The sequence below is a fragment of the Lacerta agilis genome, chromosome 10 (assembly GCF_009819535.1).
Source record: "Lacerta agilis isolate rLacAgi1 chromosome 10, rLacAgi1.pri, whole genome shotgun sequence".
Classification (NCBI taxonomy): domain Eukaryota; kingdom Metazoa; phylum Chordata; class Lepidosauria; order Squamata; family Lacertidae; genus Lacerta; species Lacerta agilis.
In genome coordinates, this window is record NC_046321.1 from 1,209,739 (window position 1) to 1,225,009 (window position 15,271).

Sequence of the window (15,271 nt, forward strand, 5' to 3'; positions counted from 1 at the left end):
TGTGGCGCAGTGCAAAAGGGTGCGGATTCGTGAGGATCCGCGCTTCAGAACCCCGTTTTTGGGCCGTGGTGCGGCCAGGAAGCGGTGGACCCGTGATTTTTGTGGTGCAGGCTGTGCCCCTGGCTATGATGTGTGATTTGCCTGTGAGTTTGATGTGGCGCAGTGCAAAAGGGTGCGGATTCGTGAGGATCCGCGCTTCAGAACCCCGTTTTTGGGCCGTGGTGTCGCCAGGAAGCGGTGGACCCGTGTTTTTTGTGGTGCAGGCTGTGCCCCTGGCTATGATGTGTGATTTGCCTGTGAGTTTGATGTGGCGCAGTGCAAAAGGGTGCGGATTCGTGAGGATCCGCGCTTCAGAACCCCGTTTTTGGGCCGTGGTGCGGCCAGGAAGCGGTGGACCCGTGGTTTTTGTGGTGCAGGCTGTGCCCCTGGCTATGATGTGTGATTTGCCTGTGAGTTTGATGTGGTGCAGTGCAAAAGGGTGCGGATTCGTGAGGATCCGCGCTTCAGAACCCCGTTTTTGGGCCGTGGTGTCGCCAGGAAGCGGTGGACCCGTGTTTTTTGTGGTGCAGGCTGTGCCCCTGGCTATGATGTGTGATTTGCCTGTGAGTTTGATGTGGCGCAGTGCAAAAGGGTGCGGATTCGTGAGGATCCGCGCTTCAGAACCCCGTTTTTGGGCCGTGGTGCGGCCAGGAAGCGGTGGACCCGTGTTTTTTGTGGTGCAGGCTGTGCCTCTGGCTATGATGTGTGATTTGCCGGTGAGTTTGATGTGGCGCAGTGCCAAAAGGGTGCGGATTCGTGAGGATCCGCGCTTCAGAACCCCGTTTTTTGGCCGTGGTGTCGCCAGGAAGCGGTGGACCCGTGTTTTTTGTGGTGCAGGCTGTGCCTCTGGCTATGATATGTGATTTGCCAGTGAGTTTGATGTGGCGCAGTGCCAAAAGGGTGCGGATTCGTGAGGATCCGCGCTTCAGAACCCCGTTTTTTGGCCGTGGTGTCGCCAGGAAGCGGTGGACCCGTGTTTTTTGTGGTGCAGGCTGTGCCCCTGGCTATGATGTGTGACTTTCCGGTGAGTTTGATGTGGCGCAGTGCAAAAGGGTGCAGATTCGTGAGGATCCGCGCTTCAGAACCCCGTTTTTGGGCCGTGGTGTCGCCAGGAAGCGGTGGACCCGTGTTTTTGTGGTGCAGGCTGTGCCTCTGGCTATGATATGTGATTTGCCAGTGAGTTTGATGTGGCGCAGTGCCAAAAGGGTGCGGATTCGTGAGGATCCGCGCTTCAGAACCCCGTTTTTGGGCCGTGGTGTCGCCAGGAAGCGGTGGACCCGTGTTTTTTGTGGTGCAGGCTGTGCCTCTGGCTATGATGTGTGATTTGCCGGTGAGTTTGATGTGGCGCAGTGCCAAAAGGGTGCGGATTCGTGAGGATCCGCGCTTCAGAACCCCGTTTTTGGGCCGTGGTGTCGCCAGGAAGCGGTGGACCCGTGTTTTTTGTGGTGCAGGCTGTGCCCCTGGCTATGATGTGTGACTTTCCGGTGAGTTTGATGTGGCGCAGTGCCAAAAGGGTGCGGATTCGTGAGGATCCGCGCTTCAGAACCCCGTTTTTTGGCCGTGGTGTCGCCAGGAAGCGGTGGACCCGTGTTTTTTGTGGTGCAGGCTGTGCCCCTGGCTATGATGTGTGACTTTCCGGTGAGTTTGATGTGGCGCAGTGCAAAAGGGTGCAGATTCGTGAGGATCCGCGCTTCAGAACCCCGTTTTTGGGCCGTGGTGTCGCCAGGAAGCGGTGGACCCGTGTTTTTGTGGTGCAGGCTGTGCCTCTGGCTATGATATGTGATTTGCCAGTGAGTTTGATGTGGCGCAGTGCCAAAAGGGTGCGGATTCGTGAGGATCCGCGCTTCAGAACCCCGTTTTTGGGCCGTGATGTCGCCAGGAAGCGGTGGACCCGTGTTTTTTGTGGTGCAGGCTGTGCCCCTGGCTATGATGTGTGACTTTCCGGTGAGTTTGATGTGGCGCAGTGCAAAAGGGTGCAGATTCGTGAGGATCCGCGCTTCAGAACCCCGTTTTTGGGCCGTGGTGTCGCCAGGAAGCGGTGGACCCGTGTTTTTTGTGGTGCAGGCTGTGCCCCTGGCTATGATGTGTGATTTGCCTGTGAGTTTGATGTGGCGCAGTGCCAAAAGGGTGCGGATTCGTGAGGATCCGCTCTTCAGAACCCCGTTTTTGGGCCGTGGTGCGGCCAGGAAGCAGTGGACCCGTGTTTTTTGTGGTGCAGGCTGTGCCCCTGGCTATGATGTGTGACTTGCCGTTGAGTTTGATGTGGCGCAGTGCAAAAGGGTGCGGATTCGTGAGGATCCGCGCTTCAGAACCCTGTTTTTGGGCCGTGGTGTCTCCAGGAAGCGGTGGACCCGTGTTTTTTGTGGTGCAGGCTGTGCCCCTGGCTATGATGTGTGACTTGACGGTGAGTTTGATGTGGCGCAGTGCAAAAAGGGTGAGGATCCGTGAGGATCCGCGCTTCAGAACCATGTTTTTGCGCCATTGCGGCCTCACGGAATAGTGGAAACGTGATTTTTTTGGTCCTGCCTATAGATTAGTATTTGGTGTAGAGTATCATGGTGGTTTTATTTTGTTTCAATATAAAAATCATATGAATTCATGTGGATCCATGCCTCGGATCTATGTTTTTGTGGTGCAGAACCCCGTTTTTGGGCCGTGGTGTCGCCAGGAAGCGGTGGACCCGTGTTTTTTGTGGTGCAGGCTGTGCCCCTGGCTATGATGTGTGATTTGCCGTTGAGTTTGATGTGGCGCAGTGCAAAAAGGGTGAGGATCTGTGAGGATCCGCGCTTCAGAACCATGTTTTTGCGCCATTGTGGCATCACGGAATAGTGGAAACGTGATTTTTTTGGTGCTGCCTATAGATTAGTATTTGGTGTAGAGTTTCATGGTGGTTTTGTTTTGTTTCAATATAAAAATCATATGAATTCATGTGGATCCATGCCTCGGATCTATGTTTTTTGTGGTGCAGAACCCCGTTTTTGGGCCGTGGTGTCGCCAGGAAGCAGTGGACCCGTGTTTTTTGTGGTGCAGGCTGTGCCCCTTGCAATGATGTGTGATTTGCCGGTGAGTTTGATGTGGCCCAGTGCAAAAAGGGTGAGGATCCGTGAGGATCCGCGCTTCAGAACCATGTTTTTGCACCATTGCGGCCTCACGGAATAGTGGAAACGTGGTTTTTTTGGTGCTGCCTATAGATTCATATTTGGTCTAGAGTATCATGGTGGTTTTGTTTTGTTTCAATATAAAAATCATATGAATTCATGTGGATCCATGCCTCGGATCTATGTTTTTTGTGGTGCAGAACCCTGTTTTTTGGCCGTGGTGTCGCCAGGAAGCGGTGGACCCGTGTTTTTTGTGGTGCAGGCTGTACCCCTTGCTATGATGTGTGATTTGCCGGTGAATTTGGTGTGGCCCAGTGCAAAAAGGGTGAGGATCCGTGAGGATCCACGCTTCAGAACCACGTTTTTGATCCACGGTGTTGCCAGGATGCTGTGGACCCGTGTTTTTGTGGTGCAGGCTGTGCCCCTGGACATTATGTGTGATTTGACGGTGAGTTAGGGGTGGCCCAATGCAAAAAGGGTGCGGATCCGTGAGGATCCATGCTTCAAAACCAAGTTTTTGCGCCCTATTGTCGCGAGGAAGCCATGGATCCCAGATTTTTGTGGTGGAGGCTGTGCCCCTGGACATGATATGTGATTTGACGGTGAGTTTGGGGTGTCCCAATGCAGAAATCATGAGGATCCATGAGGATCCGTGTTTTTTAAACAAGTTTTTGCACCATTGTGGCCCCACAAAACAGTGGATGCATGATTTTTTTGATGCTACATATAGACTGAGATGTGGTCTACAGTATCATGGTGGTTTTTTTTCATTTGAATGAAAAAATCATATGAATTCATGAGGATCCGTCTAGATCCGCCTTTTACCCTGGACCCCCTCTACTCAATGTGCACCAATACCTAAAACACGGACGGATCTAATCTCATGGCGTGGGGTGGGGGAGGGAAGTATTTTGGAATATAATCGTTGTGGGGGGGAACCGCACTTTGCAGCTGGATTGCCGGGATCTGTCCCTCCACCGCTCTCCTGATCCCCAGAAAGAAAATGGGGAAACCTTCTTCTCCCCCCCCAATGAATCCCTCTCTTACCAGCACATCATTCTCACAGCCCGCCCCCCACAACCCCAAATCCCGCCCCTATACGTTGCATTCATTCCTTCTCCTCCTTCTCCTTGCAATCCGGCTTCTGTTCCGGAAATGGGGGGTAGTGCCCCCTCCCAAACTGCCTGCTTCTCTCGGAAGTGGAACTTCTACCACGGATTGCTGCTCTGCGGCGTAGCTCTGGGGGGGGGGGCGCGCTTTCAGAAAGGGGAGGAGGGGCGTCGGGGGAGGGGACCCCCCTGGATGTTGCAGGAAAGGAAAGGAAAGGAGAATCTCGAGCGAGGACAAAGAGGTAAAGGGGCGGGAGGGGAGGGTAGAGAAGGAACCAGAGACACACACCCCCGCCAGGTCCCCAAAGCGCATTTCGTGGTCCCCGTTTGCAGTGCCTGCATCCCCGCACGGTGCTGCGAAGGGAGCTTTCCTTAACAGGGCGGACATGGGGCGCCCACCCACGGGGTCCCCACGAAGACTCCCTGGCCCCTTTCCCCCCGCGCAGGCATCCCTGGGGCCCTGTGGACTCCGCGCGGGAGATGCAGGCCATGAAAGGGTTAACGCCCGCGAGAGACGCCTGGATGGGGCCCACGCCCCCCCCCCCCAATCCCTCCCTTGCTCGTGTTTAGGGGAGTGCAATCCGGACGGAGAGATGATGGGGGAGCCGGGGGGAGCAGTGGGGGGGAGCATCCCCGGGGCAAGGAATCGCAGCAATGGTAGGGTGGGGGAGAGGAAGACCAGTCCATGGAGGGAACTTTTCCATCGTGACGGCTGCGGAGATTCTCCGGTGGGAGAGCCTTGGCCTCTCTCTCCCGCCCAGGAATCTGCCACCTTTTCCAGGTGACCCGAGAGAGATCCCTAGATAGTGGGGGGGGGGCTCCAGTCCCCCCACCTCTTGCTTCCTGCAAGTTCTATCCTCTTCCCACCCCATAAGCCCCTTCCCTGTCCAGACACAGCAGTTCTGCCACGTCTAACCATTGGTCCTCCTGGGGAGGAGAGGAAGAGGGGAGCAAGGAGGACTTCTCGGAAGCAGCTCTTTGTTTCCGCCATCCCACCCAGGAAGCAGCCAGAAACCTTTCCCCCTCTCTCAGGCTTCCATCTTTAAGTTTCTTCTCCACTGCCTGGTTCACTGAGGATGAGGATAATGTAAACCTGTCATCAGAAAAAGGGGTGCAGAGTCTGCGGGATTGCTCACAGTGCTGATGTAGAAGTTGCAGCTCAAAAGCATTTCTGTTCCTCTTATTCTTTGTAGGCAGTGTCTGAGTGACTGACAAGCTGAGATAAGATCCATCAGCATCTGATGACAGCGACTGCATGAATCTTCCCAGTCAAAGGACCCATTTTCATGATAGACAGTGCCTGTGGCTGGAGGCTCTACACTCAGGGTTTGCCTATGCAGGCCAAAGACTGCCAGTATTAGCACAGGTGAGCTGTGTGACCTCCCCAAATTTACAGACTGCATGTGAATGAGAAGTTGTGGGTGGGATTATATTTTACGGCAGCCCTGTGATTTTCTCCACCCATAATATTTCATGAGCTGATATAGCAGTAAATAAGTCAAAATACAAGATCATCATCATCATCATCATAGTATTTATACCCCCGGGCCTTAGTTTGCCTACCCCTGATCTAGAGAAAACACCAGCTTTGAATCATACAGAGTAAAACTACCATAAACTTCTTAAACCAATAGGTTAGGAATTATTGCTATACATTATTGCTATACATTAGATCCGTAGTTTTCTATGCCTGAAAAATGCAACCATTACACTGTAGGATGCAGGAGAGGATATATTGTTTGATTATATCCTTTCCAACTGGTGTTAAGAAGTTGTACAATTTAGTAGAGTAATATTCCCCTTTATAAACTTGCACAGTGGATGCATTTGCTCAACTCGCTAAAGCCTCTAAAATAAGTTTCCTTGGTAATTTCTCTCATGAAAAGATAGACACGACACAGTCTTCTATAAAAGTATAAAAAGAGTTTACTCACACATTCTGTTCACAAACAGATCCCAGAAGGCAGACTTAAGATACAAAAGTAATATACACCTGGAAACTATCCCATAAGGAGACAGCTCCTTTGTCCTCTCTTGACTGGACAAAGCATCTTAGGATAAGCAGATGTTGCTTCTTTGATGAATGTGGTCAGAGAGAGAGATAGCAAACCAGTCCTGCTCTTTTGTTACCTGGGCAGGTGAAGTCATGCCCACCTCTAGTCACATGCAGAAGAAGTCTGCCCACCTCTAGTCACATGCAGAGGAAGTCTGTCCCACCCAAGAGAAACAGGAAGTTCCGACTGGCTGGTCCAGACATCCCCTTTTATGTCCAATCTAGGGATGTTGTACTTGACTGCTCTTGTGTTTCACATCCCACAGACACTTTAAAGGTCAGCACCAACAGTTTGAATTGTGCCTGGAGACAGTTGGAGGGTGGATGGCGGCTAACAGATTGAGGTTCAATCCTGACAAGACAGAAGGACTGTTTTGAGGGGACAGGAGGCGGGCAGGTGTGGAGGACTCGCTGGTCATGAATAGGGTAACTGTGCCCCTGAAGGACCAGATGCGCAGCCTGGGAGTCATTTTAGACTCACAGCTGTCCATGGAGGCGCAGGTTAATTCTGTGTCCAGGGCGGCTGTCTACCAGCTCCATCTGGTACGCAGGCTGAGACCCTACCTGCCCGCAGACTGTCTTGTCAGAGTGGTGCATGCTCTGGTTATCTCCCGCTTGGACTACTGCAATGCGCTCTACGTGGGGCTACCTTTGAAGGTGACCCGGAAACTGCAATTAATCCAGAATGCGGCAGTTAGACTGGTGACAGGGGGGAAGCTGCCGAGAACATATAACACCAGTCCTGAAAGATCTACATTGGCCCCCAGTATGTTTCCGAGCACAATTCAAAGTGTTGGTGTTGACCTTTAAAGCCCTAAACGGCCTCGGTCCTGTATACCCGAAGGAGCGTCCCCACCCCCATCGTTCAGGCTGGACACTGAGGTCCAGCTCCGAGGGCCTTCTGACGGTTCCCTCACTGCAAGAAGCAAAGCTACAGGAAACCAGGCAGAGGGCCTTTCAGTAGTGGTGCCCATCCTGTGGAACGCCCTCCCCTCAGATGTCAAACAAGTACCTGACATTTAGAAGACATCTGAAGGCAGCCCAGTTTAGGGAAGTTTTTGATGTGTTATATTTTAATGTATTTTTAATCTTTGTTGGAATCTGCCCAGAGTGGCTGGGGAAACCCAGTCAGATGGATGGGGTATAAATAATAAATTACTACTACTACTACTACTACAACTCTGTAGAGACAGTCTGCAGGCTGGTAAATTCTCAGCAGGCGTACCAGATGGAGCTGGCAGACAGCTGCCTTAGAAACAGAATTAACCTGTCCCTCCATGGACAGCTCTGAGTTCATCGCTCTGCCTGAAACTGCTGTGTTAGCAGCAATGGAAGCCTGGGCAGTGTGTTTGGAGGTCCTGGGCTGCCTAGACAACAAGACCCCCTCCTCAGCCTGGCTGGTATGGCCCCAAGGAAAGCAGAGCAGTACGTTTGGCACCAGTTTGGCTCCAGGAGTTGCTGGAAGGAGGCGTGCAGGGCACCATCCAACCGTCTTAGAGACTCCACTCTGGATTTGTGGAATTCAGAATGAACTCAGGCTTGCTAGAGAGGTTAAAAGCAATAAAAAGGGCTTTTATAGTATGTCTGTAGCAAAAGGAAGAACAAGGAAACAGTGGGGTCACTTAGAGGAGAAGATGGTGAAATGCGAACAAGAGACAGAGAAGGGGCAGAACTCCTCAATGCCTTCTTTGCCTCGGTCTTCTCCAAGAAAGAAAACAATGCCCAACCTGAAGAATATGGAACAGATGATTCAGCAGGGGAAACACAGCCCAGAATAAGTAAGGAGGTAGTACAGGAATACTTGCCTAATTTAGATGTATTCAAGTCTTCAGGGCCAGATGAACTACACCCAAGAGTATTAAAAGAACTGGCAGAGGTGATTTCAGAACCACTGGCAGTAATCTTTGAGAATTCCTGGAGAACAGGCGAAGTCCCAGCAGACTGGAGGAGGGCAAATGTTTTCCCTATTTTCAAAAAGGGGAAAAGAGAAGACCCAAACAATTACCGCCCAGTAAGCCTGACATCAATACCAGGAAAGATTCTAGAGCAGATCATTAAGCAAACGGTCTGTGAGCACCTAGAAAGGAACGCTGTGATCACTAAAAGTCAGCATGGATTTCTGAAAAATAAGTCATGTCAGACCAATCTGATCTCATTTTTTGACAGAATTACAAGCCTGGTTGATGAACGGAATGCTGTGGATGTAGCCTATCTTGATTTCAGCAAGGCCTTTGACAATGTGCCCCATGATATTCTTGTAAAGAAGCTAGTAAAATGCAGGCTAGACAATGCTACCATTCAGTGGATTTGTAACTGGCTGACTGACCGAAACCAAAGGGTGCTCATCAATGGCTCCTCTACATTCTGGAGAGATGTGACTAGTGGGGTGCCACAGGGTTCTGTCCTGGGCTCAGTCTTATTCAACATCCTTATCAATGACTAGGATGATTGGCTTGAGGGCATCCTGATCAAGTTTGCAGATGACACCAAATTGGGAGGGCTGGCTAATACCCCAGAGGACAGGATCACACTTCAAAATGACCTTAACAGATTAGACAACTGGGCCAAAGCAAGCAAGATGAATTTTAACAGGGGAATATGTAAAGTACTACACTTGTGCAAAAAAAATGAAAGGCACAAATATAGGATGGGTGACACCTGGCTTGAGAGCAGTACATGTGAAAAGGATCTAGGAGTCTTGGTAGACCATAAACTTGACATGAGTCAACCGTGTGATGCAGCAGCTAAAAAAGCCAATGCAATTCTGGGCTGCATCAATAGGAGTATAGCATCTAGATCAAAGTAACATTACCACTGTATTCCGCTCTGGTCAGACCTCACCTGGAATACTGTGTCCAGTTCTGGGCACCACAGTTCAAGAAGGATACTGACAAGCTGGAATGTGTCCAGAGGAGGGCAACCAAAATGGTCCAAGGCCTGGAAACAATGGCTTATGAGGAACGGCTTAGGGAGCTGGGTATGTTTAGCCTGGAGAAGAGAAGGTTAAGGGGTGATATGATAGCCATGTTCAAATATATAAAAGGATGTCATATAGAGGAGGGTGAAAGGTTGTTTTCTGCTGCTCCAGAGAAGCGGACACGGGGCAATGGATTCAAACTACAAGAAAGAAGATTCCACCTAAACATTAGGAAGAACTTCCTGACAGTAAGAGCTGTTGGACAGTGGGATTTGCTGCCAAGGAGTGTGGTGGAGTCTCCTTCTTTGGAGGTCTTGAAGCAGAGGTTTGACAGCCATCTGTCAGGAATGCTTTGATGGTGTTTCCTGCTTGGCAGGGGGTTGGACTGGATGGCCCTTGTGGTTTCTTCCAACTCTAGGATTCTATGATTCTTCTCCCGAAGATAACTAAAGAGGCAGGGAAGGTTTAGGACCAGTTTTTTTCTTGATGGTCTCCCTTCCCCAGTTGAGCAGCCCCATCTGCCCTTCACTTTCTTCAGTAGCATGGGCAGAATCTTGCTTCTTGACTGTGGGATTCACTTTTGGTCTAATCCTATCTTTCCAATAGGGCCTGCCTTCAGGTATGGCCCCAAGGAAAGCAGAGCAGTACGTTTGAAACCAGCTTGTCTGCAGGAGTTCCTGGAAGGAGGTGTGCAGGGCACCAGCCAACCGTCTTAGAGACTCCACTCTGGATTTGTGCAGGTTTTCCTCCATAGCCTTTTCTTCTCCCGACGATAACTAAAGAGGCAGTGAAGATTTAGGAACAGAGTTCCCCTTCTCGATGGGCTCCCTTCCCCAATTGACGGGCCCCATCTGCCCTTTACTTTCCTCTGCAGCATGGGCAGAATCTTCCTTCTTGACTGTGGGATTCACTGTCATTATCATCCTCTCCAACCACCAGGGCCTGCCTTCACCTGCAGCAGAATTCCCCAACCCACCAAGGATTTGAGACTCACCAGGGATCCTCACCTGGTTTAGCTGGCTGATTGAAACCATTCCTGAGATTGTGGTCCCCGTTACATGCTGACAGCTTCTGGAAGCCACAGGTGAGAGCTGAGTGCAGGGTAGGGACCAAGGGTGGATAAATTATCCCATAAGGTGCATGACACCAAAGGTACTAACACTCCCCTAGCACCCCATGACATCATATAATTATGATATTTGAGAAAGAACAGGAATGAATTCATGTCTCCAGATATAATAAAACTTCAGACCATCAATGAATCAATACTACATATTCAAGGTTGAAGTTTTCACTAAGTACAGTTATCCATTTGCCTTGAATATGCAGCTTTTTCAGTGCCAGATTAGGATAGTTGGGTGTCAGAAGACGGGCATGAGATCAGGCAGACCATCATTATTATAAAGAACAATGGGCATGGGTGTTTCCGTCTGGGATTCCCATGACCCAGCTGCTTTCCTCCTCCTCCTCCTGCTCTCTCCATGCAATGCGAGGCATGTAGATGGACATCCATCTCCAAGAACAGGAGCTTCCCTGAGCACCCATTCAGCTGACCCCAAGCACTGAACCCTGGAAAACAGTTACAAGTAGGTAGCCGTGTTCGTCTGCCATAGTCAAAACAAAATAAAAAAACAAGAAATTCCTTCCAGAAGCACCTTAGAGTTTGTCCTTGGTATGAGCTTTCGTGTGCATGCACACTTCTTCAGATAATAATAATAATAATAATAATAATAATAATAATAATAATAATAATATACCCCGGCCATCTGGCTTGGTTTCCCCAACCACTCTGGGCAGCTTCCAAAAGTCTATTTAACATTAAAAGCTTCCCTAATCAGGGCTGCTTTCAGATGTCTCCTGAAAGTCTGGTAGTTGGTTTTCTCTTTGACATCTGGTGGGAGGGTGTTCCTTTCGATTGAGGAACCACTTGATTTGTAAACGCTGTATTCCATGATCATGCTGCCTTATTAACGAAGATTGAGGATTAGGGAACGTTGCTGATCCATTACCATCATGTGACGACATTGCATTTTCATTTCCTAAAACCTGGGAAGATGGGTAGGAGGCGGGAGAGTGTAGGATATGTTGAAATAAGAGAAGGTTCTAATGGTCTTTAATGTGTACTCTTTCCCTCTGTTCTCTTTCTTGAAACCCAGACAGGATCTCCTTTCCTCCAACTCAGAAGAAGGTGATGGAGAAGACAGTCAGAATTCCAGGGGATGGGGCACTTTCATTTCATTCGAAAAAGAAACTAAATGTGTGAAATATGGAATATGCTTCAATGAATGAGCACACATAGTTCCCATCAATGACCTCCAACAGGGGAGAAACCACTTAAAGGTATGGAGAGTGGGAAAAGTTTCACTGATAGTGGAAAACATAGAACACATCAGCAGACTCAAATGGGCAAGAAAATATTCCAAAGCAGGGAGTGTGGGAAGAACTTCAGTATGAGTGGAAATCTTAGGAAACATCAACGGATTCACACAGGTGAAAAACCAGATAAATGTTATGAGTGCGGAAAGCGTTTTAGTGATAAAAGAAAAATTAGATCACATCAACGGACTCACACAGGGGAAAAACCTTTTAAATGCTTGGAGTGTGGGAAAAGCTTCTGTCAGAGTGGACACTTAAGAACACATCACCAGACTCACACGGGGGGGAAACCATCTGAATGCAATGAGTGTGGGAAGAGGTTCAGACACAATAGTGACCTTAAATTACACCAGCGAACTCACACAGGTGAAAAACCATATAAATGTATGGAGTGTGGAAAGAGCTTCCGTCAGAGTGGACACCTCAATATACACCAGCGAACTCACACAGGGGAGAAACCATATAAATGTATGGAGTGTGGGAAGAGCTTCAGTGTGAGTGGACAACTCAATAAACATCACCAGACTCACACAGGGGAGAAACCATTTAAGTGCATGAAGTGCGGAAAGAGTTTCTGTCAGAATGGAGAACTTAAATTACACCAGTGGACTCACACAGGTGAGAAACCATATAAATGTAAGGAATGTGGAAAGAGCTTTAGTCTCAATGTAACCCTTAGAATACACCAACGGACACACACAGGAGACAAACCATATGAATGTACGGAGTGCGGAAAAATATTTTGTTTCAATGCAAGCCTTGGAAGACATCAACGGACTCACACTGGAGAGAAACCATATGAATGTATGGAGTGTGGAAAGAACTTCAGTCAGAAAGGACACCTTAGAACACATCAACGGACTCACACAGGGGAGAAACCATATAAATGTTCAGAGTGTGGAAAGAGCTTCAGTTTCAATGCAAAACTTAGAATACACCAACGGACTCACACAGGAGAGAAACCATATAAATGCATGGAGTGTGGAAAGAGCTTCAGGCAGAGTGGAACCCTTAGACAACATAAACGGACTCACACCGGGGAGAAACCATATGAATGCAAGGAGTGTGGGACGAGCTTCTGTTTCAATGCAAGCCTTAGAATACACCAACGGACTCACACAGGAGAGAAACCATATAAATGTATGGAGTGCGGAAAGAGATTCAGTGTCAGTGGACAACTCAATAAACATCACCAGACTCACACAGCAGAGAAACCATTTAAGTGCATGGAGTACGGAAAAAGTTTTTGTCAGAATGGAGAACTTAAATTACACCAGCGGACTCAGACAGGCGAGAAACCATATAAATGTACAGAGTGCGGAAAGAGCTTCAGTTTCAATGCAGCCCTTAGAAAACACCAACGGAGTCACACAGGAGAGAAACTCTATGAATGTATGGAGTGTGGAAAGAGCTTCAGTCAGAATGGAGAACTTAAATTACACCAGCGGACTCACACAAGGGAGAAACCATATAAATGTACGGAATGTGGAAAGAGCTTTAGTTTCAATGTAACCCTTGGAATCCACCAACGGACTCACACTGGAGAGAAACCATATGAATGTATGGATTGTGGAAAGAACTTCAGTCAGAAAGGACACCTTAGAACACATCAACAGACTCACACAGGGGAGAAACCATATAAATGTACGGAGTGTGGAAAGAGCTTCCGTCAGAGTGGACACCTCAATATACACCAGCGAACTCACACAGGGGAGAAACCATATAAATGTATGCAGTGTGGAAAGAGCTTCAGTTTCAATGCAAAACTTAGAATACACCAACGGACTCACACAGGAGAGAAACCATATAAATGTACGGAGTGTGGAAAGAGCTTCCGTCAGAGTGGACACCTCAATATACACCAGCGAACTCACACAGGGGAGAAACCATATAAATGTTTGCAGTGTGAAAAGAGCTTCAGTTTCAATGCAAAACTTAGAATACACCAACGGACTCACACAGGAGAGAAACCATATAAATGCATGGATTGTGGAAAGAGCTTCAGGCAGAGTGGAACCCTTAGACAACATAAACTGACTCACACAGGGGAGAAACCATATGCATGCAAGGAGTGTGGGAAGAGCTTCTGTTTCAATGCAAGCCTTAGAATACACCAACGGACTCACACAGGAGAGAAACCATATAAATGTATGGAGTGCGGAAAGAGCTTCAGGCAGAGTGGACAACTCAATATACATCAAAAGAATCACACAGGAGAGAAACCATTTAAGTGCATGGAGTGCGGAAAGAGTTTCTGTCAGAATGGAGAACTTAAATTACACCAGCAGACTCACACAAGGGAGAAACCATATAAATGTACGGAATGTGGAAAGAGCTTTAGTTTCAATGTAACCCTTGGAATCCACCAACGGACTCACACTGGAGAGAAACCATATGAATGTATGGATTGTGGAAAGAACTTCAGTCAGAAAGGACACCTTAGAACACATCAACAGACTCACACAGGGGAGAAACCATATAAATGTACGGAGTGTGGAAAGAGCTTCCGTCAGAGTGGATACCTCAATATACACCAGCGAACTCACACAGGGGAGAAACCATATAAATGTATGCAGTGTGGAAAGAGCTTCAGTTTCAATGCAAAACTTAGAATACACCAACGGACTCACACAGGAGAGAAACCATATAAATGTACGGAGTGTGGAAAGAGCTTCCGTCAGAGTGGACACCTCAATATACACCAGCGAACTCACACAGGGGAGAAACCATATAAATGTTTGCAGTGTGAAAAGAGCTTCAGTTTCAATGCAAAACTTAGAATACACCAACGGACTCACACAGGAGAGAAACCATATAAATGCATGGATTGTGGAAAGAGCTTCAGGCAGAGTGGAACCCTTAGACAACATAAACTGACTCACACAGGGGAGAAACCATATGAATGCAAGGAGTGTGGGAAGAGCTTCTGTTTCAATGCAAGCCTTAGAATACACCAACGGACTCACACAGGAGAGAAACCATATAAATGTATGGAGTGCGGAAAGAGCTTCAGGCAGAGTGGACAACTCAATATACATCAAAAGAATCACACAGGAGAGAAACCATTTAAGTGCATGGAGTGCGGAAAGAGTTTCTGTCAGAATGGAGAACTTAAATTACACCAGCAGACTCACAAAGGCGAGAAACCATATAAATGTACAGAGTTCGGAAAACATCAGCAGACACACAGGGAAGTAACGTTTTAAATGTATGGCATGAGCTAGGAGCTTCAGTCAGAGTGGAACCCTTGATTTACATCAGCAAATTCACACAAGAGACAAGCAATATAAATATCAGGTAATTAGATTGAGGCTCAGTCCTAGTGGAAGTCCTACATCAACAGACTCATGGCCAGGAAGAACTTTAAGAGTTGACACCCTACATACCATCAAGAACTCAAGGTTTTTTGCTGCTCCAGAGAAGCGGACACGGGGCAATGGATTCAAACTACAAGAAAGAAGATTCCACCTCAACATTAGGAAGAACTTCCTGACAGTAAGAGCTGTCCGACAGTGGAACTTGCTGCCAAGGAGTGTGGTGGAGTCTCCTTCTTTGGAGGTCTTTAAGTGGAGGCTTGACAGCCATCTGTCAGGAATGCTTTGATGGTGTTTCCTGCTTGGCAGGAGGTTGGATTGGATGGCCCTTGGGGTCTCTTCCAACTCTATGATTCTATTCTATT

General features: G+C 48.3%; 1 protein-coding gene across 2 annotated transcripts; it reads left to right on the forward strand.

Moving 5' to 3' along the window:
- The first annotated feature begins 4,436 nt into the window (after positions 1 to 4,436).
- On the forward strand, positions 4,437 to 15,038 carry LOC117053895 (zinc finger protein 208-like). 2 transcript variants are annotated; one of them, XM_033162219.1, is made up of 5 exons: positions 4,437 to 4,488; positions 5,440 to 5,612; positions 10,156 to 10,300; positions 11,373 to 11,856; positions 11,941 to 15,038. In XM_033162219.1, exons 4-5 carry the CDS (start codon positions 11,559 to 11,561, stop codon positions 14,796 to 14,798), a joined length of 3,156 nt encoding a protein of 1,051 aa, XP_033018110.1. In that variant the 5' UTR covers positions 4,437 to 4,488; positions 5,440 to 5,612; positions 10,156 to 10,300; positions 11,373 to 11,558; the 3' UTR covers positions 14,799 to 15,038. The 2 variants fall into 2 exon arrangements, with proteins under 2 accessions (XP_033018110.1, XP_033018109.1); XM_033162218.1 differs by having other exon boundaries at positions 11,373 to 15,038.
- Positions 15,039 to 15,271: the final 233 nt, after the last annotated feature.

Excerpts from the sequence above, each read along its gene's own strand:
- LOC117053895 (XM_033162218.1), top strand. The coding sequence starts at position 11,559 with ATGGAGAGTGGGAAAAGTTTCACTGATAGTGGAAAACATAGAACACAT.